Raw genomic sequence first — 24305 nt, 5'->3', positions numbered from 1 at the left:
AGCTCCATTGGTTCAAACATGGCGAAACATAGGCTTTGCTTCAGCGGGCCCAATTACACTTCGGCAAGTCGACAGCTGAAAAGGCCGCTCATGACCGCCAAATCAATCTTTGGCAATGTCGATCCTCTTTTTCTTCTTTCAAGGTATGAATTGAAGCTTCACTTATTTGTTCATGTCCATATGTACAGTCGAATTCAAGTCCACGATGACACGTCATGTTCCCCCAAGTCCAAGTCATGATCTCTTGGGCATGAGCAGCAGATTTGGATCCACCACTTCTAAGAGGTGGTTAAAGTTGGCAATCATGGAGTCGATGCAGTGATCTTCCCAGTCCAACTGACCCATCACTGCATTTCGAGCTGCAACTAATGCAAGTGGATGCCTCAAATGCAAGTCCACGTCAATTTCCATGCTGGTGATCTGCTAGCCTTGGTGTTCGGATTGCAACTGAACTTCTTGTGGGAGGACGGGGGGGAGGGGGGGGAAGCCGATTGCAGGAGGTGCAAGCTCCCCGGATTCAAGAATGGAATCGTCCACCGATCCATCCGTCCATCCATCCATCCATCCATCCATCCCACGGCATCCGAGCTCTGTCTTGTCACATTGCAGCTCTTTCGAATCACTTGGGTGCATGCATGTTCTGGAGAGATGCAATTTCACATTGAGCCTTCTTGGATGGCGCGAAACAACGGGTGAGGCGGGCAGGCCTTTGGCTCCTGCAAGTGCAACTGCAAGCCGGATGCAAGTGAAACTGCAGTTTTCTGCACCTGACTGCAGTTTTCATGCAATTTCTTGCACTTGAGATGCACCTCCATGCAAGTCGGATGGACTTCTGGGAGGTTCAATCTCGACTAACTCCTCCCGATGGTGGGACCCAGAGTCGAAGCATTCTCGAGGGCGGAGCTTATTATCTACGTAGACTTGCCAGCTGTTGGTGGAGGCGCCTCGCTGGCACACACAGAGCACATAAAAATTCGCAATTCGCACAATTGCCGGCCAAGAGATCCTGGAGACCTTCGCCGAGTTTCGAGATCCCACAATCGAGCGCTGACTCCGAAAGCGCTCTGACACTCCCGGTCACGGCGTTGGTGAGAAGGTACCTTTGTACGTAGTGTGCAGCACTAGGGTTGTCGGGAATATGCATGTTCGGATGTGCAACTATCAGAGTTCTGGTTAGATCACTTTGAGAAAGCATTTGTTGTCATATGTAGATATGAACGTTTTTCAAAGCCTATGGTTGACACTAAAGTCTTCCTGCCGATTCGTTCAGTTTAAATTCTGTCAACTTGGAATTGAACATTATATATTTTTGCGCAAAAAGTGATATATTTTTTGAGTTGTTTACCTTTAAAGATGGATTGTCGTTTTCGGCCCACTATTTCGTAAAGTTACAACAATTAGAGATCAATTTCTTTAATCAAGTCCAAAGATTTATCATCAACATTCAAAAGCGTCTCAATCATCGTTTTCCTTTTTAACAGAGCATAAGGAATTTATGCTCAAGAATGTACATATATAAGGATATAAACTATATGCTGTTGTTGATTTTTGAACAAATCATCCCTGAAGTAAAATCTTTCAATACAAATTGCCAGTTTGGTTCATCTGTGACATTCTATTTTTGCCAAACCTGCTCATCCCTATTCCCTTGCAGTCGAGGGCAGAAATTTGCAACTGCAGTTTCTCCAACCCATGCTGCGTGCTCGTCAGTTGTGGGCGAATGCATGTGCAAAGTGCAAGCAAAAATTGCAGGGCCCAGCCAGGAAGACAGAACAAACCCAGAGGAGCTCAAAGGGTTGGGAGATTGGATCATTCCATTCTTCCCCAATCGTTGACTTTAAGTTTCGCAAGACACAATTCAGCCTAAGGTTCCTTAAAAAAACTGAATCAACTCCTACGTCTACCTAACCCGATCGAAGCCTTGGAACTCTTCAATTTTGGAAGACCGTTTCATGGGTCCTGGAACCGTTCCACATCAATAAACCTGCGAGAAGAGCCCGCAGGTCATTAGGCAGTCATTCCACATCCCACTAGTCTATTAACCAATGATAGATTATTAAAGAATTAAGCCAAGTTTCCTCCCCGACGAGCGGCGAGAAGAATGGAATGATCCAAAACAAAACAGCGCCAAGTGCATCGGCCTAGTCAAGATGATTGTGATTGCTGATGGCTTGGAGTCCTCCAACATCATCATCAATGGCAAATCTTCCCCAAAAGGCGATTACCAACCACGTTCTGCCGAGAGTGTGGCCGGGTTAGTGCAAAACCCATCAGACGTCTGCCTGTCTACAAGTCTCAGTTTAACATTGGTCGGTCAATATCAAGATGACACTCATCCAACGGGAATCCTTGACTAATGAAACTGGTAAGGAATGAACTTTGTGTAATGTCATCTTGTCATGATCCCCTTGGATTTGTTTGGTCGGTCATAACCCAGTTTTTTTTTTCAAAGCTAATTTACTGGACTTTGAGAAAACCGACGAAAATGTTTTTGATTCCTCTTTGCTTTTGGTTTCAAAAGTTTAATAATTGGAAGCGCAGCTCTCCAAAATCATTGATTTTTTTTTTAGAATATATACATAGAAAAGGCAACACTTAGAAGTGATGGCACCCCCCTGAATAATTTTAATCGTGCCAAATATTGATAATTCACATTTTCAAACTTTTTTGTTGAAACAAGCTTCAATCTCTTTTCTTTTTGTTTGACATTAGTTTTGGAATAGAGTCTGTTTTCTTCATTGCTGGATATTCTGACGGATTTAGTTGAGGGAAGCGGCCAATGGCGGGAGTCGAACCCAGTCAGTTTTAATAACAAACATTTACCTCGATCGCGAACATAAAATAATGAATTTGATTGTCAAGGTTTGCTACCATAAGAAATATATTTCAATGTGTCCTTACTTAAAAGGGTGCGAGTGAGAAAAGTTTGGGAACCATGAAATATATGTTTCTTTTCATGTTGACATTACGTATATTGGCAATTCTTATACTTGATTAGAAATAAGAAACTCATGAATGAAAATTAGCTCAATCGGGAAATCTCAATGAGCTACTTTGATGATTCCCAGCCCAAAATGGATTATTCAACATCCTTGATCATGACTTGTATTGGCCCATGAACATTGAATGGGCATCAAATAGTTGCCCATAACATAACCAAATGAGGCGTTGGAGCAGATATTGGTCTATGATTTTACGAGCAGACCCTTCCTCCTTTTAAACAAATATATTTATAACATCTTGTCTTGCGGGACGAGGAAAATGTTACAGATCATTTTGAAAATCCAGTGATGGGTATCATTAAGCAAAAAGTTAATCCCTTATCGGCTACCTGAACAGTGAACTATAAATGCAAGCTGATCGAATGATTTTGACCAAATGGAACGAAAATTAATCAATTATCGCTAATTGACCTGGAAGCAAAATGGCAAACCCAAATCATCAAACTTACTTTCACTCCCTTTAGCAAAGTGAGAAAACTATAACATGTGAGCGCATCCAAACAATGAACAATAAAAAACAAGGTATGACGCTCTCTTAATCGTGAATATATGATTAACATATCAACAGACCTGTGACTTAACATTTTAACGGACCACCAAAATTTAGCAAACGTTAATTTCTTTCTGAATTGCAAATAAAACCAATAAGTCGATTGATCATTACCGTCGCCAATCAACACTTGACTGTTTTATGCCCTACCCCTCTCTATGCCAACCTGGGATGCCTTTTGACCTTTGGGATACTTAAAACTGAAATTCAATCAAGTATTTGTTGTACAAAGGTAAACGAGCAAGGGGTGCTGTTACGCGAAAGTCATTTCTGAACTTTTTGATCTATCAGGCTTGAGCAACTACCAAAAACTCTAGGATTGTATTTGCAACTAGAATCCTGAGTACATCTTCAGTCCCAAGCGTCTCAAGGTCAATCAAAACCGTCCAAGGCGACGTTTCAAATGACTTCACAATGGGCAATATTCGTTTGTAATCCCTGGACTTTTGAAGACAGCTTAGGCAAACTGACTGCCAATGGTTGGAGTTAGGAATTTATTTCTTGTGGCAAAAAAAGTGCACGAATTTTGTATCATTCAATGAAAAACTGTGGTGTCTGAACGAACAAAACACAACAAAACCAGAAATGATCAAGAACAACATTAAAATACTCGGTCCACCATTGAGTTGGTATTAGCCGATCCCTATTAGAAGCCCCTGAACAGAGAGTTGGTCAGGAATTTTGGGACCAATTCTGATTCAACTGATTTTTGGGTCAAGACATTTTATAATGTAGTTTGAAACAATTTTGATATTACATTTGAATGAATCCTCAGAAAACAAACACCAGGGTGTTCCTTTAAACGAAAACGTCTGAAAATGCTTAATCAGCTAATGCCCAGTCCATACCCACTGCTTCGCTTAAATCCCAAATTTGCGAATGAGCAATAAAGGCAAGTGTTTGGTTTTTCGTGAAATTTCTGTTTTGAATGTGCATACATTGAACAAGAGCTGAATTGTAGTTTTCAATTAAATTGACGTTAGTCAGAGAATTGAATGATTATTCTTACCAAATTGGAAATATATGGTTTTGAAATGCTTCTGATTTTTAATTAAAAATGAACCATTGTAACACCCATTTTTCAATACAAACTTACTAAATACGGTTTTTTTCATGGCTTTAAAAACAAAATAGGCAATAGGGCAAAATTTAACAATAAGCATGTTCATACTGCCTGCGCAATGTAAAAATTAAAGTGGTCTGTCAGTAATTTTAAGGCTAGGCCTAAATTCCATCTATATTTGGTGTTTCAAAAGCTCGGAGAGAAGTTAAGCTAACACATTGAAATATTTACGAACTTTGTTTGGCTGCCTGTATGTAGGTAAGTATGATTTAAGCTACAAAAGAGATCTTTTTCCCACACCTGATGTCATAATTCTTTTTTCAATCCCGTTTTTCATGCAGTAAAATTGGGCGTTGGAGTTTTTATTTTTACTCAAAATTGCTCAGAATGCAAAAGAGTGAAAACCACTTTCAACACATTGTGTGCCATTTGCTTCGTTTTTTGGAGAATGATCAACCGAATGTGTCATTTTTTTGCTTCAAAAATCATTCTCTAAAATCATCCTGTTTTTTTCACAATGTTGAGTTTGTTGAGTGCCAATAACCAAAATAAAGGAGAAAGATACGGAAGGGGCACGAACAATGAATTAGTTAAAGTTGGGCATGAATGGACATTACATCTATCCACACAATAGTAAAAATACCCTTTAAAGTCTTGACGGAAATTCCCAAGCACATCTTGGCATTTTTCTACCTCAGAAAATTATGTGAAAAAATTTCGATGTCACATGCTTTATGGAGTTCTAGTCCACATAAAAAACTTACATACCTAAAAACATTACAAAAACTAAAACTTTCAGAAACCTACTCAATGTAAATTGGGAGCAAACTTAGTTAGCTCTTGAATATGAATTCTGATATCATCTATTTCACCACTACTTAGTTACACGGGATTTCATGGTCCAAATTTTATCGTTTTTTGCCCCAAAATACCCCGGTTTTATATTAATTTCCCAAAGACTTATTATCGATTTTCATCATTACAACAAAAAAAGTTTATTTTCTTATTCTTGGATCATTTTAAATTAGGTTTTAACCTTAGGTTTTAACCTTGTACAATTTTTGCAAGATTATTTTAGGACCGTCCAAAGGACATTTACTTGAGCGGTCACTGAAAATTTCACACATATCAATGGAGTCTCAAAGATGCTATTTTTAATCAGGTTCAACAAAAAAAGTTATTTTTGGTATGTATTGTCTTCAGAATACAAGTGACTGAGTGTACATATGATGATTGTAAAACACATTTTCAAAGATTACACTTTTAGTGTGTTTAAAGTGGCATAGTATGACTTTTTTAGCTATTGTGAGACTATGCAAGATTAGGAAAATAAACTTTTATTGTTGTAATAATGAAAATCGATAATAAGTCTTTGGGAAATTAACATAAAACCGGGGTATTTTGGGGCAAAAAACGATAAAATTTGGACCATGAAATCCCGTGTAACTAAGTAGCGGTGAAATAGATGATGTTATAATTCATATTCAAGAGCTAACTAAGTTTGCTCCCAATTTACATTGAGTAGGTTTTTGAAAGTTTTAGTTTTTGTAATGTTTTTAGGTATGTAAGCTTTTTATGTGGGCTAGAACTTCATAAAGCAATGAAATCAAAATTGTTGTCATAATTTTCTGAGGTAGAAAAATGCCAAGATGTGCTTGGGAATTTCTCTGGAAACTTGATAGGGCTGTTTGAACACCGTGTCCAGTAAAACCTACATTTGAGTAAGTCAGTTGAATTTTGAACATTGTTTTCAAGATTATTTTGAATTCAATTTTCAATCTGAGTACTAGTCAAGATAAACTGAGCTTGAATCTCCTAAAACTACCAAGCACCATTTTCAACCCTACAAAGCCAAACAATGGATATCAAAAGCAATGCATATTGATTGCACTCCATGCCATTGAATTAGTGTAATTTTCTAGAATCGTGTCATTTTACGCTCTCTTTGACTTTATATTCCAATATAACAGTGCGAGAAAGGCCAACTTACTCATTCAAGTTATGCAGTCATACCTAAGCCAAAAAAGAAATACAAATTTATCCGTCTTCGTTTCAGCTGACCCTTGGATTAATGCCACGGTTCATCCCGCCAACCATGAACCAAGAAAACACAATTCTCCCTTGAGAGGTGTATTGGAACCTGTATAGACTGTGGGCTCACTCGTGTTCTCCGGCTGCCTCTATTGCTTCGCTCGCTCTGAGGTTTTGTTATTTATGATGCGTCGTCGATCGTACTATCATCATCCATCCAGCCATCGAGCAGTTCCGAGCTAGCTCTCAGACTGTCTGCAATTTTGCATGGTGCGACTGCAGACGATGCAGGCGCAAAAAGGCAGTGAATGGCGAAGAGACGACGTCTCAAACTGCAAGGGTCATCGAACTGCTTCTTGTGCCACAAGAGTTCTCGATTCAGCCACAATTGTTGCCTGAAAATAAATACACCACATGAGCAACGGTTGAAATAGCTATTTCATCCGATCCTCTCATCCCAAGGTCGGATTAGTCGTTGGAAACCATTGACAACAGAAAAAGATGCCATTATGGACAATTAATGAAACACCATTGTCATATTGTAGTATAATAGAACGATGGAATGAAAAAGCAATGTATCAACGACTAACACAGGATTACGATTCGACTAGGTTGCGTGATTGTGAATAAAAGTTCCCCTCTTTTAGCTTTCAGTTCTAGTCAATATATTAGGATCTAAAAACTCACTCTACATACTGGTCATTTATAGCATAAAATGCATTCCCAACTCTTTAATCGAGTAAAGCATTGACATGAACGAAACTTATTTTCTCTCTTATAGAACTCATATATTCTAATACAAAGTCTCCATTTATTTGCTAAGAAGTGCCCGCCCGACATACTTCAGAGCAGCTTTTGACAGAAGTTGTCGAAACAGGCAACAATTTCGGAGGTGAATGCTCTGAATGCAGCCGTCGCATTCGCCAAAAGTCTACCCGACATTCGTACAATGACCTTCTACAAACTCTGAGTGCAATTTCGATGCAGACGGCCAGACAGAACCCTACATAAAACCGATGGGGAAGAGCAAATACGAAAAGTTCGCAAGGATTTCCAGACACAAGCTCCAAACAACCAGAAACAAGACTTAATCATTCGCTCACAATTAGCTTTGGCTTAGAAATGCCACTGGAAATGTTATCAATTAATCGTTTCAAGCTGTCCATTAGACTAGCTTCAAGTTCAGGTTCAGGGTTACCAACAATCATGAAGGAGCGAGTCTTTTTCGCGACGTCTGCGTCGCATGTGCAAAACGAGATCGAAAGTCTGGTCTGCGTTTTTGCACTCTATCCAGAGGAAGAGGCGGAGAAGGAGAAGGAGAAGGGAGGAAGCATGGCTGCAATCGAGCCTGAGGGCATTCACCTCATACAGACGAATGTCCCTTGGTCTTGGCCGCCGTTGGTGGCACGCTTGTACTTTGAAGACACCTACCTGAGAATGAACTAACGGGGACTTTGAAGCCCAACTACTACCGCACTGCTACAAAGGTCCAATAGTTTTGGCTCGTCTGGAATGGAGGGTTTATCATTGACCCCTAGACAAAACATCTCTCCACAACTTGGAAGGAGCTTCCTGCAAGCACGATCGATTTCAGTTGTGATGACCGAGAGGTCCATTTGTTTTCATGGCTTGCAAAACCTTAGACTCAACTCCAACGTAAAGGTATTGAGAGGATAAAAAGAGTTGAGAACCTACTGGAACGCCATGCATTGGTTCAAAATGATCTTCCAAGTCTTCCATTGATGTGGTGGATTCCTGGTATCACAGGATGAGGCTTGGGCTGTATTTTGGCGCTTGTCTCGCCGTCTGTCTTTCGAGGTGTGCGAATAGCCAGACGTCGCGAAAAAGGCCAAAAACCCCGATGTTCTACGTTGTTGGCCAGCCTTCGTTCCGTCGGGTCAATGCTCCTTGGAGAAGGAAGCGAATGTGGAACGATATGACATTAAGTCAATTGACGTCGGAAACGAAGTTCAATCACAGAGCTGGCTAATATTTAGAAATTGCATAGCTTTACCATTTGTGAATGACAAAGCCCTGTTTTAGAGGAAAGTTAATGGACCCGCCAAGGCAATTAGTTTTGAACACCAGCTTTCATAATTTACGATCCACTTGTGGTAAAGGCATTTTTTCCTTTTATAGGCAAGAATTAATGAACTTGGTTAGGACGTTAAGAATTAAAGCCGTTTTTACGCTTATTATCCACTTGTAAGATGGCGAATCCAGCTGACCCTGAATCACAATTTCAAGAGAAACATTTTGTTTGATTTAGCATAGACAAATGATACGACTCTTCAAGAAGTAAAGACAATTGCTTCGTTCGTTGAATTAGGAGTGTTTCAGCTGCAGTTTATAGAGTAATGAGCCACTTGACTACAAATCTATTTAGGAGCCAGATACTTAAAATTCTATTCGTGAAGAGAAATTTCAAATGGTAGGTTGCGCGATGATACATTTGAAATATGCGTGCATAAAGATTTTTCTATCTTCTTCTTGGCAAAGAGGACAGAGCAAGAAATTACTGAAAATGAATCATGTTTTCAATTCTTGCAAAACATCTTCTTCACATTATTACCGTTTCTTAATCCTTCAGGCCACATATCGAAAGAAGTATAAAATAAGCTGGGAGTAACCTAGATTTACCACATAGGAAATGTGAAAGCTTATGAAACCTTGACTTGGCATTTGAAAAAGATTAATAATTTATGCTCCAATCAAAAGGAAAAAAGGTCTAATAGTAGAGTAGAAGTACGTTCAATGCCCCAACAAGAAGTTTGAAAATTTAAGTCCATCGATTTTGTCATCATTCGGGAAAAAGTAGGTCGGCCACAAATCCAATCCCGTTTCTTTAATCCTTCATCCTCATTGCCACGTGGAACCTCCTTAAAGGACCAAGATTATTCGACCTTCCACTTCACTTCCTGTTGTGCCCATTGGACTCTGAGCTAAATTTTGCAACCATGGGAACAAAGAGGCCACGGGCTTTCCCCCAAGGTCTTTCAGCCCCCAAATGTGAAGGGGATCTCAAAGGTGGAAGTCAAAGTGGCACCCAAAAATGGGGCCGAGGTCAAAGGAAGGAACTTTCACCACCCGATTTGATCTTCCGAGGCCATCTCCAAGATGGGGGAACATGCAACCACCTCCACCTTCCTTGGCTCGCACACTCGCTCCTATGAAATCCTCTCATCTGTCCTCAATTTTCAATGTGCCCGAGCACCCGCACTACTACATTCGTCCTCTGAACATACAGACTCACCAGTTACTTCATGCCCAGAAGTATCCTGAGGACCGAGAGAATGAGCAACGAAGGAGAGAGGAATGACCTCGACACAGTCAGCATCGAGGTCAATGTCCTCCTTCGAAATTTGCACACTTTCTCCTTGGAGTCGGGAAGGTGGCTTTTGTGTCAGGGACAGAGAAATTCGCCAATCCTTGTTCTCCTCCCAGAGACCCCAGAGAGGCCAGAGAGTGTCCGTGGCCTTCATGCGAAAAATACCCCCCCCAGAAGATCCTCCTCTCCCCTTTTATCCCTGGAGAGGAGGCTGGTACTCGGCCTTTCTCGGCCGAGGGCCCGTCTGACGGGCATCAAGGTAGGCTATATGTACACACGTATAAATTCGCTGTGCCTTGTCATCATTTGTGCAAAAATAGCAAGATAAGGGAAGCACGAAGAGAGAAAAGGGGGGCCTTAGGCCCCCTCTCCTTTAAGAAGAGGGGAGAGGAGTCTACAAGGCCGTTTGAGGCTCCCCCTTCGTTTGGCAAGAGAGCCAAGGTCGTTTTCAGGAGGGGAGAGGAGGGAAAAGAACCCTTTTCCTCGTTTCAGGGACCAATCAGCGAGATTGACGATTTGCATTGGCCTCGCGCTTCTTGGCGTTCCTATTTGCGCTGTGGGTGGTCGAAAAGGCTCCTCCTGCCGCTCTGCCTTCCTTTCTTTGTCCGTGCCTTTTGGCCTCGTTGGCGACCTTGTTTCTCCCTTTTGTGCGCGGCGCTTGCGAGTTAGCACATGGATAGAGAAGGACGGAAAGCCACAAGTTCTGAGAATTGCTAGGCAACCGGGAAAGCCTCGAGAATAACACATACATACAAAGGACCTTTTGCACGCCTGTGAACCGGGAAAGAGGACACAGTGAGTAAGAAGAGGTTCATAAGTAGGCCAAGTCGTGTAGGGATGCTAAAGGAATAAGGAGAACGAACAGAGATGAACTCGTCCAATTCAAGCATCTTTCCTCCCCTCTTTGCTTATCTTTAGCAATACTTGGACTCGTCTTTGAGGAACAAGCGATAGGTCCTCTTTCTTCAGCATCATTGAGCAGGTTATCTCGGAAAAGCTCTTTCGTTAAGCCCACGCATGAACCACTCGCCCTATGTTACGTTCATAAAGAGGCGATAGAACAAGATTCGAGAAATCTCCACCAAACGGCGTAATGATGGATGATCATCAGAGGCTAGTCCAAAATTGCCAAATGAACTTTTCACTCTGCCCCTAATCGAGCGGATGAGTTTATCTTGGAAAGACCAACACAATATCAAACGGATTGATGCCTTCCAAACATGTATGCAAAGCGCTTCAATTCGAAGATCAACTTTTAATTGGAATAAAGCCATCCAAACTACCACGAAAATCAGAAGTTTAACATGATTCAATTGGGCTAAAGTAAAAACAAGGTGACCAGCCGAGACGATCTGTCGCATGCTTGGATACTTTTTGTCTAGCATTTGAAATTACCGCATTGTTTAAGCTTGTTTAGTTTATTAAATATGACGACGTAAAAAAACAAATGACACCTGCAATTATTCATTTGATTCCATCAGTGGCAAGTAAGTCATCGCATTTGAGAGGGAATATAAAAAAATCGCTCGTTAAGTAGAGAAGAAAGCAACGTTGACGGGTAGACAAAAATCCGTTACATTATCGTTACCTTTACGGAAAATAACGCGTTACTGTTAGCGTTACTCAAAGTTAAAAAAAGTTGTACAATGAGTCTGGAAGGTTCAAAAAGAGGTCAAGGAATTCAGGAAGGTCTCGATCTGTCCGAATTAGGTACATCATAATTTATATTGTAGACGGTCTTCCAGGCAATTCCAAAGTACTTGGCAATGAAGGTTGGCTGGTAATCACCAACCCAGCAATGCGCGCAAAGACTTTTTCACGGAGCTCGGACATCTTTGAATATAATTCTTATATTGTTTTGAAGAATGTTACCCAATTAGGCGCAAAAGGATGCTACAGATCTAACAAAGACCTCTAGAATTGGCTTTAAGTCCGTAAAATTACTATCATTTTTTTTTAATATAATATGCGCCACACCGTACATGACTTGAAACTGTAATTAAATCCCTCAACAAAGAGCTATGAAGCTCAAAAACTTCTAGTTTTCTCTACTTTTACTGCAAAAAAATGTGATGACTTCATCTCCTTTTCCTATTGCAATGTCCCAACAAGAAGGTCCCTCATTTCCGACGCCAGATCGCCCAAACAAAATGGGAAATAAGCAAGTTTGATTGCTAAATAAACAGCTCGTCACATGTCATGAACGCAATTTCTTTTTGTGGACATGATGTGACCTGGATCAATACTCAAATCTAACACGATCGGCTAAGCCACGATTTTGGGGGGCCAATATTACCAAATAAGGAGCGATTTGAGGGCCAACATGTCCATTTGAGGGCCTGCAAAGGGGCCAACATTTTCATTTGGGCTGATGAAATAATTCATATGGGCAAGAAACAAAGCAAAAACCTTCTCCTCGAATGCCTTGGCTTCAATTCCCGTTATCAGAAGTTCACGTTTTTGGTACTGCTGGGATCAAATAAATAATCGCGGGAGGTTGCGACTCGGGCTACCAACTTACATTTTCAGTGGCATATGGCCTGACTAGAGGAATATCAGAAACCAGTTAGTTAATCAAAAAAGTAACCCTGATTTTTCCCCATCAAACCAAGGTTACCTTTTAGCTCCAAGCGAACCTTTTACCTTATGTTTGAAACTACTGGTGCTAAGATTTTTAGCTTTCTGGCAATCCTGATTTTGAAAATTTATTTGATCCCATCACTAGTTAATAGGGAGGAGGTGTGACTAGTGCAGCTTCCAAGTGAAAGAGAGGTCTCCAATTATCCTGTCCAACCTTTCTAAAGAATCCTTCAAATCCTAATAGCACTCATAAGCAAAAAAAAGATTGTGCTCGCGCCCTAGTACAGTTCACATTTTTTTGAAGATGTTCAATCAAAGTGGTAAGACATAATTACAAATATTTGTAAGACTCTTGGATATCAGCCCCAAAGCGTTAGGGAGCCATGCATCTAAGCCTCGCAGGTTAGGGACCCTTACAACAGATGGGGCAAGTTGTTTGGTAAGGTTGAATATGCTTAATACAGAAAGACGAGCAAACGTCAGCTGATTCTCATTTTCCTTGATTACGCGAATTTTCTCTGGGGTCTCTTACTTTTTTTGGTGGATGGTTTTTGAGGGCTGCCAATATGTACAATTCATCAACACAAAAAACACCATAAACCTCAGACTTGAAAGGATTTAAAGTCCTTATTAGTGTAAAACAGATAAAAGTCTCTTTGATTCTTCACAATTCTTAGATGATTCAAAAAACTTGGAAAATAAATGTAGTGTAAAATTTGAAACTGTGATAAAATACTTCAGAGTGAGAAATATTGGAGTATCTGGAGCATGGTTTCCAATTTTAACTCAAATGAACTATTGATGGTGCTTTTTGATTAGAAGAACTATACATAACGGCAGCCCTTGAAAACCCTTAAAAATCCTCTAATCAGAGAGAAGGGGAATCAACTAACCTTTACTGATCTTTCTTTATTAAGCATCTTTAATTAGTGGAAAAGAGAGGAAAGTCTTTGCAATTCTTTTTCATGGTTGGATGGCTTAAAAAACTTGGAAAATATATGTTTTGTAGATTTAGGAACCCTGTTGATATGCTCCAGCACGAGAATCATTTTGATTTGCACATTCGACGCTTTGAATTTTGGAAACTCAAACAAATCAGAATAATTATCACGCTAAAGTACCTTCGCAGGGTTCTCAATTTTACAAATCATTTTCCCCAAGTTATTTCAAGTCATCCAACCATTGTGAAGAATTATCAAGACTTTCATGTCTTTTGCATTAATGAGGGCATGTCATACAAATAGTTTGAATCTTGTCAACTCAGCATTTTATGGTGTTTTTTTTTGTTTAAGAGAACTATAAACAACGGCAGCCCTCGAAAACGCTTGACCAATAAGAAAAAGGGACCCAAGAGTAAACTCGTCTTAATCAGAGAGGCGTAAAATCAGCTGACCCTTGCTGATCTTTCCTTGTTCAGCAGTTTTACCTCTAATGAGCGCCAACAAAACACATGCTTCAAATCTTTTCGACTGCAGTATCTTTTGATGTTTTTGATTTCGATAACTATAGACAATGGCAAACCTCAAAAATCCTCCACCAATGGGAATAAGGGACCTAGGAGAAAATCGCCTAATCAGAAAGGACGAGAATCAGCTCACCTTTGCTGATCTTTCTTTATTAAGAATCTTTTGGCTAGGTTAGGCTTTCCTTTTGACGTGGAGATAACGTTCAATTGAGCTCAAACCTGGTTAATGCTTTCTGAGTTTACAAAAGCCCAACTAATACAAAGGGATATAAATGCATTATATTGACCATTATGAAAGCTACTCTTTATCCCCACTACCCTTGCTGTCTATTTCTAACGTCATCTGTGATTCGGTAAAAAGGAGAACTTGAACCATTTTCAAATCTCAAAAATGTTCTTTTTGCTTCCATTGTTTTTACCCATAATGTTATAGATTCATTCAAATAGTTTCCCGCTCACTTCTTTACCCTGCTCAGTCTTATCCTTTCCGTTGTTACTCGTTAATATCTCTCTTTTGATTTTATTAATTCAGTCTGATTTATCTCATTCTTCAAGAAGTTCCCATAAATGTCTTTCCTTCAACCACCCCTTTAATATCCAATAGTCGTTAAACATACATATCATGAAAATGAAGCCTAAATGATTTAGTTTGAAAAATAGTTGTCAGGATCTTGAATCAAGCATCTTTTGCTCTTTTGAGAGTGAACCCTCTTAGCTCAGATGAACTCGGCCAAAACGAGGGGAGGGAGGTTAATGTCAAAACTCCTTGTACTAATAAAGCTCAATTGTTTTTTATAAATTTCAAGTGTGATATCATATCTTCAAGGCCACTATGTTTTCGCGAATTCTACAAAAATGAGTCGACCTAATGGAATCCTCATCAAAGCCAGGATGACCCCCCTACATATTGTTGAAACATGGACTCTTCCAACTGTTGCTCTTGAATATGACGTTTACTGCGCTACGGAGGCAGACCAGTTTCGTTACTTGGCGTTCCTCTCAGGCTTATTCTGTTAAGTCCAGAAAGTACGGACGTCATACATTCTCGGAGGTTTGAACAGGGTTGCCTTTATGACACTTGTCTGTTCATAGCTAAGTAATCAAATGTATTATGGAAACTGTTGTGATGGTTTTTTTGACTGAACATCTTAAGTTCATTTGTTTATTTAGTGTGAAAGGAATCCATAATTTTAACTTGTTGAGTTAAGGATAGACTGTTTCCCTCCCTCTGTACTGGGCAAAACTGATTTTATTGTCTAGAATCCAGTTTCCTGGCAGAATCTGGAATCACTACTGTTGTGTAGTAAGAAAATAGCTTAGAGACAATACAATACGTTATGAAGGTGCTCATTTAATTTTGAAATGAGCCATCATTTTTGCATAATAGAAATTAGAACACTTTTATTGATTAACATCAGTTTATTCATTTCTGGTCCAATTTCCATGAAGTTGACCTCTAGTAAAGCCATGAATTATGTAGATTTTTCATTTTGAATCCATATCAAAACATGTTTTATGCGTTGCATTATCTCACAAATAGGATTCAAATATTGAGAACGAAATTACTGTACCCAGTGGTTACAATACAAAATGGTTTAATTATTCATATAAGATTACGGAATTGCCTCCCCATGCTCCATAAAAAACCTCTCTAACTTTCAGAACATACCCTGACCATCAAAACTAGGTATCCCCTCCCAAGGCCTATGCTCGTTTGATCCAGTCGTTGGCTTTCACTCACTCTAATTTTACCTTTGTGAAGGACTTATAATCGACCTTGGCCATGAAAGAGATCGTGAAAGGGCCTTGGCGAGGCTCCATGAGGCATTATTTCCTCTTCACAAGGTCAATGCCTTGTCGTTCTCTGAAAAGTCTTGTTGGCCAGCCGGCTGTTGCCTCGAACGCTTGTTGGACGCAGTGTTGCTACACAAGGTCATTTCTCTCTAGCTCTGATCTGTCAATGCCCAGACAGTGTTGCTATTCAAGGTCATTCCCCTGAAAAAAATGTCTGAGCAATGCCCTCGAACTGCAAGTGAATGCCCTTGAATGCTCTTCCAAGGCGGCAACTCTTACCATGTGCTCTGCCTCTCAACGAAGCCAAATTTCACCTAAATTGCACCGCTAGAGGTGAGTACATGCATTATGAATGAATTCTACCAATCAATAGTTATAGAAGCGAACACACTAAAGGGCACTGAATGCTTTTGGGAAAATGTTTATTACCTTGTACCAACGGCCATGTAAAAGAGGCGGGACCATTTGGTTTGGAGAGGTTGGGCTTACTGGATTCAAGGACGACGAGGTTTGAAAAGACGAAGAACTTTCACTCATTGTAAATGACGAGATGTTAACCTCATACGTGCTCGACAAGGATTGAACGACCTACAATACATCTGCTCGCACTCAACTTGGAGTCAAAACGAGTAAAAAATGTATATGAAAAATGTCAATAGTAACATCAATTTTATTTAAATCACTTCAGAATTTTCATGTCCTAGTCACATATCTGACAATTCCACTTCTTTGTATTTTCTAAAGCTAGGAATTGTAAGATTAATCCATTGGATTACTATGCCTTGCCAAATCATAAAGTTTTTAGACCTCTAATAGATTTGAACGTGAAACGCAGAATAATGCCTATAATTCTAAGGTATAAAATTCGCGTTTCTGGCAAAGTTAGAGCTTAATATAAAACAGACGTGACACCTGTCCAAGTAAGTTAAGCTGCCTTTGATTGTCAAGCGGCCAATTGCTGTTTTTGCCATTGGCATTCAGGCTATTCTAGCTTGTTTGAGAATAAAGCAATAAGTTGTAACCTCTTATGATAGAACTAGTTGAGTGGAAGTTTTAAGATTTCTTTGTTTGAGGTCGTCCATTTGCCGATCTGTCAGCATAAAGTCTCTGCTTAAGCTATAACAGATGACCGAATGTAAAATACAAAACAGATAAGAATTTCCGTTAGGATGCTCAACCGACTGCGAAATTCTGGAACAAACTGAAATCAACGTATAAATAATTAGTTTGAATCGGAAATGATTCTTTAACACACTTTCAGAGTCCGATTTTGGTACTTTAGTTGCGATTAGTAATTTGCAGCATTTCGTTGAACAGAATAATCAATGACATCCTCAACATCATAAGTCACGAGCAGAAGTCATCATGGGGTTGTTTGTCTACCCCATTCCTTACTTACCTTTCTTTTCAGACATGTTATTTTGGTTTGATTACTTAAGAATGGGTTGAGTGTGAAAATGACGATCTCTATCTGACCAGTATTTGCGTTTGTGATACAAGCCGAGATTGAATCCCTATTTACTCAATTTTGGAGAAATTGGCTGGACTTGAGTCTTCATGAAAGGACTTGTCAAAAATAAAAATTTCATATTTTCTTAGAATTTCGCAAGACGAGTCTTTTTGCCAGAACTGACTTGAGTAAAATACTCGAGTCTTCTGCTGGACTTGAGTGTTTTGTCGGACTCGAGTCCAGACTCAGCAATTCCGGCAAAAACTTGAAAACTCAAAGGACGGGTACAAGTCTGGCTTTTGCTGGATTTGCCCCAACACTGGTGATGATTCATGAAAAATATCAGGGAAGTCCAAAAAGATGGGAATACAAAGTCATTGTGCACTATACCTTTATTTTAAGTTGGAGATTAACTCTTCAGTTTCACATATCAATCCCTGTCATAGAAGTTTTAGTGGCTTGTCATCGACTCGTGGTGGAGAAGATTGCTTAAATGATTCTATCTAATGCAATGTTACGTTTTCATAATCACGCAACTAGAGCACCAAAATCGGACTGTAAAAGTCCGTTAGAAAATGAGTCGGAGCAAGTGTCCTACTTTTGGGTTTTGAAGTTACATGATCGTCAGTGTTTAAATCGTTTAAATTCAGCGATGACGTCAGGGACGTGAAACCCTAATAGGAGTCAGCGGCCTAACGTCACAAAGTGCGACCAAAATGTAAACAAGGTGTCATTGGTTGAAAGTGCGGGTAAGCAACGTCAAAGAAGTGAGCAGTCAAAGTGAAAAGACGATAGAGACGGGAAATTCAAACTGAACGGAAATCGTCATTTTCTAGGTCAAAGTTTCATATGTTCCAGTCAATAATTTTGTCCAAAAATGTTACTAAAACTCGACATTTTTTGTAGCTGTTTCAGAATCAGTCACAATTAGAATCCTTTTTGCATCATACTCTGGGCTAGAAGGAAAAAACCTTCAGAACAGTACATAAATCTCAAGCTAATGTCGGCAAATCCCCTATGTACTGGAAACTTGATGATTGCCCGAATGCAACAAAACTTCAAATTGCCTCCATGCTAGATTTCAAAAGAGATTGTCGCTTTTTTCATTAAATGATCATTTATCGAACAATATTGAGTGGCTAAGATTAATACAAAAAAAGAATATTTCACGTAACATGACTTCGCTAGAGAGTTGGCCAAAAGCAAAATGAGTCACCCTTACAAAATGATGAATTTCCGAAGCTGCCGAGCCCCTACTTGAAATGGCTTATTTTTTGGAAAAATGCAAAATGTCAAGAAAGAAATAACAAAGCATGAAAATCAAGAGTGAAAAATATAGTAGTAAACAAATAATGCACGTGTGTTTACGAGTTTTTCACCAACACCTTCAACTCATTGAATCCTAGGGGTTCAAAGGGCACGGTGAAAACGTGACAACTTTTATTTGAGCATGGAATACTTTTGTACGATTTGGACGATAACTCTTACACAATTAAGAATTCTTGACACTTGACACAAATAGGACATTTTGTCCTTTGTTCCTTGATGTATACTTAAGCATCATACTTCAAATATTATCAGCTATAAATTACAACAGTCATCTTTCCTTTTTTTTATTTTGAAAACTTTTCACTCTCTTTAAAGCTAGTCATTTGGTTGGACTCAAATGTGTGAGGGGAAGTACAATGAAATTGTCAAATAATTAGTTGGTTCATGTTAACCAACACACAACAATAAACAGTTTTTGCATGTGCCGAAAGTTGGGCTACCCACAGTGATTTGGCTGAAGCTCCTTATAGATTGAGAACCAATGAGAATGAAAAATAAATTATTATTTTTTTTTTGCCTATACTCTTCCATACACATTGTGTTTTCGAGTGGCAGCAACAATAAACAATAATTACGTTAATTCAAAGACAGTACGCAATGCTTTTGCCCGTAATTGAAATTTCAAATACCACCCATCAATCATTGTGTTTGGATTATGTAGAGTAAGCCGTCAATGGAAAATCCCTGTATGATTTTTTTTTGTTTCAGATGGCAATTCTCTTGCTCGGCCTGCCATTTTATGATGGGTGTCTCAATCAGGGCTTGGCGCCGTTATGTCACAAATCTATGCTAAATATAAACAAAGACTGACATTGGTCGAAAGTGCGGGCAAGCAAAATCAAACTATAAAGCATTCCGTTTCAAATTAAAGAGGCAAAGGAGGCAAGAAATTCAAACTGAAAAAAAAACCGTTATTTTCAAGGTCAAAGTTTTGAATGTTCAGGTTAACAATTTTGTTCCAAAATGTTACTGCAATTACAATGTAAATGATATGACATTTTGGTGCCAGATTCAAAATCAATCACAATGAGAATCCTATTTGCATTATACTCTGGACAAGAGGGAAAAAATCGCTTAGATCAGTACATCAATTTAAAACCAAGTCCTCAGATGTCTTATGTATTATAGCTGTTGGGGCGACATCCCTGGAATTTGGATTTGCCGCCAAAACGATTACGATGTTGACTTTACTTTCCTCCTGTCCAGTTGTTTTTTCTCTTCCGGTCTCATGTTTATGTGTAATGTTCGAGAATGCCCCCACCTTACCACGTGCGTGACACTCGTCTGGGTTACTATAATATATGTTTATTAATCTAAGACATCTTGTTGGCAGTGGACTATTTGATAATTGAGTTCCTGCAGTTACAATAGTATATCGTATATGACTGCCAGAATATTAAAACATCCAAATTGCCCCTACGATGGATTTCATAGGAAATTATCGCTTCTTTAAATCAATGATTATTCAAACAAAAATAAGTTGTTGAGATAATCAAACCAAAGATTTCTCCTGACAAAACTCGGCTCAAAAGTTGGGCAAATGTAAAATTAGTCTTGAAAAATGATAAATTTTCGAAGCTGGGGAGCACCTCTTTTGAGGGACAATCCCGCTCTTATCACAGCATAATGTCACCAACATTAAGTATTACCTCACTCTCGAAAATGACCGCAGGTTCGCCTATTTATGCTGTTAAAGCAGCCACTCATGCCGTAACTTACATACTGCAAAGAAGCTGGGACATGGCCAGCCAAGGATCAAACCAGGAAACTTAGAAAACGAAAGTTCTCCCAATACAGTACCGGAACTAGCCATATGGAGAATCAATATATGATTACAATGTAGCAACTTCACGGAATGGCCATAGGGTATAATGAAAGAATAACGTTATTCACCGGCAAAGTTTTTTTGCTTTTCCGCCCTTTTGGTCAAATGCTGAACAAAATTTTATGATGCAAAGACCATGGAAAAAAAACAGACCAACGGTAAAGTAAGCAAACCATGTTAGGGGCCTTGAAGTTGGTAAATGTTATTCTCCACCGATTAGTTGGCAGTGCTACTTATTTAAACTTAACCTTACCTTATCAAACCTAACCTAACCTTACCTAACCTAACCCAACCTAACCTGACACGATATTAATAGCCTTTAAGGTCTCTCTCCAAACCTTTCTAACAGTTTGTCACAAATTCAAAAATGAGCACCGCCAACTAATCGGTGGAGAATAACGTTTATCCTTGAAATTATGCCAATTTTCAAAAAATAGCATGATAAAATGCTTCCTGGTCACTCTGGTCGGATTCCAATATCGAGAAAACAGGCTAATGGGTGAATTAGGGATGCCAATTTTGTGGAATCACCAGAAACCCAAAGTTGTTAAGAGGAACTTTCATTGTAGGCCCTGTAATAGAGATATTTTGGAGACAGATTGCCGTTACACTTTAATCTTTTAATCAAGGCAATTCTATTGAACTATTCTCATGAAAATGAGGGGTCAAAAATGGCTTCAAACAATTTCCCATCCGAGTTATATCCTCGTTGGCAGAAATCCATTTAGGGGGAATTTCTGCCACTTTCTGCCATCATTTTGTGCCACTTGGTCCATAATGGCTTTTTTATGATTTCTCATCCTTGACATAGCACGTCGAAGTAACAGCAACCCTGAAAGGTGTGGGTAAAGAGAGTGACGGGAGTTTTTGCCGCCAAATCCCAGTCTTGGAAATTGGAGCCCATTTCAAGGGTCCGACTGTCCGAATTCAACCATGGCTTTGGAAGCGCGAGGGGATGGATCCAGTGTGGTGGGTGGCATGGAACAAGGCGAGGATGACGACTTCATCCTGGACATTGATTTGCTCCAAGCCCACGGGATCAATGTGGCCGACATCAAGAAACTGAAGACGGCCGGGATTTGCACGGTGCGAGGCGTGCAAATGATCACCAAGAAGAAGCTGTGCAACATCAAGGGCCTGAGTGAAGCCAAAGTGGACAAAATCAAAGAGGCCATCTTGAAATTGCAAGGAGAAGGAGGCGGGGTGGGATTCATCACAGCCCTGCAGGTAGTTAGTTGTTGTTGTTACCAGTCGTTTCTGGTCCAAGTAGAATCAGGGCAGCTCTTCACTTGGGTCAAGCTTGACTTGATCGGACCCAGGTGAAAACTAGTAAAGGGGATCTAAAATTGAAGCACTTCAGGTCAGAGGCCTTCAATGGGCTCCATGTCAAGTATTCTTCGTTTTCAGCAATTCAATTCATCGACACATTTACCAGAGCTTGAAAAATACTAGCTGTTCCAAAGTGAAAAATGATAGTTCAGATTCAAATGAGGTAGCTAAAGCTGAGGGTTGATGAGATTAGGGGAAGAAAGATTGAATACAGGTAAAGCTGCTAACCTAGCCAGGTAAATGTGATCATGATTAGAATTCGAAATATGACATTCAGAACGAACAACCTCTTAATTTGAAGTGAATTTCCTCCACGATAATATTACAAGACATCCCGGATGATGCTTAAGGGGTTCTTCCACGTCCATTCAAGTAAAAATTGACCCGAAATTCATCAAAAGCCTTGAACGAACAAGATAGGTGAAGTGTAAAGATCGGAAAAGTAGCTCGTGATTTTGGTCAAAATAGTTTTTTAGGTTTGGAAAATCAGCCAAAATAAGTTCCGAAAACGAAAGTAGACAATATTTGCTGAATCATTGTTTTTCACGATCTTCTTGCTCTTTGGGCTCAGAAATGTAGTCGTGCAAAGAAAATGAAGGAAAAAATTGAATTTCGATGTAGACTCAGATCTGACTTCTGCATAAAAATCAAATTTTGAAGCATCCCCAAATCATGGTCCAGGACAAAATAGACGAGTGGTTTCAAAAATCAATACCATCATTGTGTGAGAATCTAAAGCAATGGGATACAAAAACCGTACGGAAATTCGCCAAAAAAATGAAAAAAATACGCCTTTAGTTACCTAACAAAAGCATTCAATACCATGCCTATAAGGAAGAGATGATAAAAAAATAAAGCAATTCATTAAAAATGTAGACCTAACAAACACGAGATGAATATCACTGTTTATATGAAAGCAATTAGTTAAAAATGTAGACCTAACAAACACGAGATGAATATCACTGTTTATATCCTTCGTTTTTTACGGAAAGATAGTGTTTGTGTATTATATGTTTAAAAACGATCATATGGAATGTACTGTACTGTATGGAAAGAAATTTTTGACCATCGTTTTGGCCACAATAACAAGTTATGTTGGGCATTGTTTACTTTTCACATCCGTGATTCGTTCAATCAAGTTTTTGGTTTGTTGCCAACTAAGTCAGGTTTTTTGAAAGAGGCCTTCTGTGAAATCCTTTTAGGCCAGTCTCAACCGTCGCAATGTGTTTCGTTTGTCATCTGGGAGTTCAGAATTGGACAAGCTCCTGGGAGGAGGAGTGGAATCCATGTCGATCACCGAAGCCTTTGGCGAGTTTCGAACCGGAAAGACCCAATTGTCGCACACATTATGCGTCACAACGCAAATGCCGGGCAACGGAGGCTATACGGGGGGGAAGGTGGTTTATCTGGATACGGAAAACACATTTCGACCCGACCGCCTGCGACCGATTGCCGACCGGTTCAGTTTGGATCAAGAAGCGGTCTTGGATAATGTGCTCTATGCTCGGGCCTATACTTCCGAGCAACAAATGGAGCTTCTGGATTTCGTAGCGGCCAAGTTCCACGAAGAGCCAGGGGTGTTCAAGTTATTAATCGTTGATAGTATCATGGCCTTGTTCAGGGTAGATTACTCCGGTCGGGGAGAGTTAGCGGACCGACAACAACATTTGGCCCAAGTAAGTGAACATCAACGACACTTGGTTTGGGAGTAAGAGTTGCACTATTCTCATTCATTGATATATTTCGTTTGGATTAGATGATGTCACGGCTTCAGAAAATATCGGAAGAGTATAATGTTGCCGTGTTTATCACGAACCAAATGACGGCTGATCCTGGGGCTACTTTGTCTTTTCAAGCCGACCCCAAGAAACCCATCGGGGGCAACATTCTAGCTCATGCCTCCACTACACGAATTTCTTTGAGGAAAGGTCGCGGAGAGTGCAGAATTGCGAAGATTTATGACAGCCCAGATTTGCCGGAGAGTGAGGCCACGTTTGCCATTTACAACGGGGGTATTGGTGACCCCAAAGATTGATAACCAACAAATGCACAAATTCTTCCTGCTACGAATTAACTGACAGGATTCCAGACATATTTTATCCTCATGCCCGGAGAAGAACGAGTTTCTTCCTTGAAACCTTGTTTCTTGAACCAAGTATGCCATGTTCTGTAAGATGTTTCTAATACCAATTTCTAAATTCACAACATTTTTGTTTATTATGGATCCACTCCACTAGAACACTAGAAACCAGAAAATATGACCACATGGTCTCACTTGAAGTGTGATTGTTAAGAATCTTTGAAAATAAACGTCCATCGATCTCTCCTTAGTAACCCTCCAACATCTTGGGGGCACACCGAAAGCAAAGTATTGCTCTCAATCTCGTGTTTACAGAGTATAGTATAAGATATATAGGTATCGTATTTTTGGGGAAACATTTTTCGACAAATATCTCAAAGTCTTCGGACTATGTATCAAAACTTGTCCAAGAGAAGGGCTCATTAGCATTGCACGACGATTGACATTGGGATCATAATCAATTCCAGGTCTCTTTTCAC

The 24305-nt window shown here is 39.7% G+C and overlaps 1 protein-coding gene and 1 long non-coding RNA gene across 2 annotated transcripts; both read left to right on the top strand.

The window, feature by feature from the left end:
- Positions 1-1594: 1594 nt before the first annotated feature.
- Positions 1595-7292, top strand: LOC131893640 (uncharacterized). Its single transcript, XR_009374726.1, has 2 exons — positions 1595-2365; positions 6672-7292. It is a non-coding gene; the product is annotated as an uncharacterized LOC131893640 (long non-coding RNA).
- A 14058-nt stretch (positions 7293-21350) lies between these two features.
- Positions 21351-24076, top strand: LOC131893509 (meiotic recombination protein DMC1/LIM15 homolog). Its single transcript, XM_059243558.1, has 3 exons — positions 21351-21644; positions 22949-23422; positions 23503-24076. Exons 1-3 carry the CDS (start codon positions 21351-21353, stop codon positions 23779-23781), a joined length of 1047 nt encoding a protein of 348 aa, XP_059099541.1. The 3' UTR covers positions 23782-24076.
- Positions 24077-24305: the final 229 nt, after the last annotated feature.

The sequence above is a fragment of the Tigriopus californicus genome, chromosome 2 (assembly GCF_007210705.1).
Source record: "Tigriopus californicus strain San Diego chromosome 2, Tcal_SD_v2.1, whole genome shotgun sequence".
Classification (NCBI taxonomy): domain Eukaryota; kingdom Metazoa; phylum Arthropoda; class Copepoda; order Harpacticoida; family Harpacticidae; genus Tigriopus; species Tigriopus californicus.
This window is presented reverse-complemented; position numbering and strand designations above follow the sequence as displayed.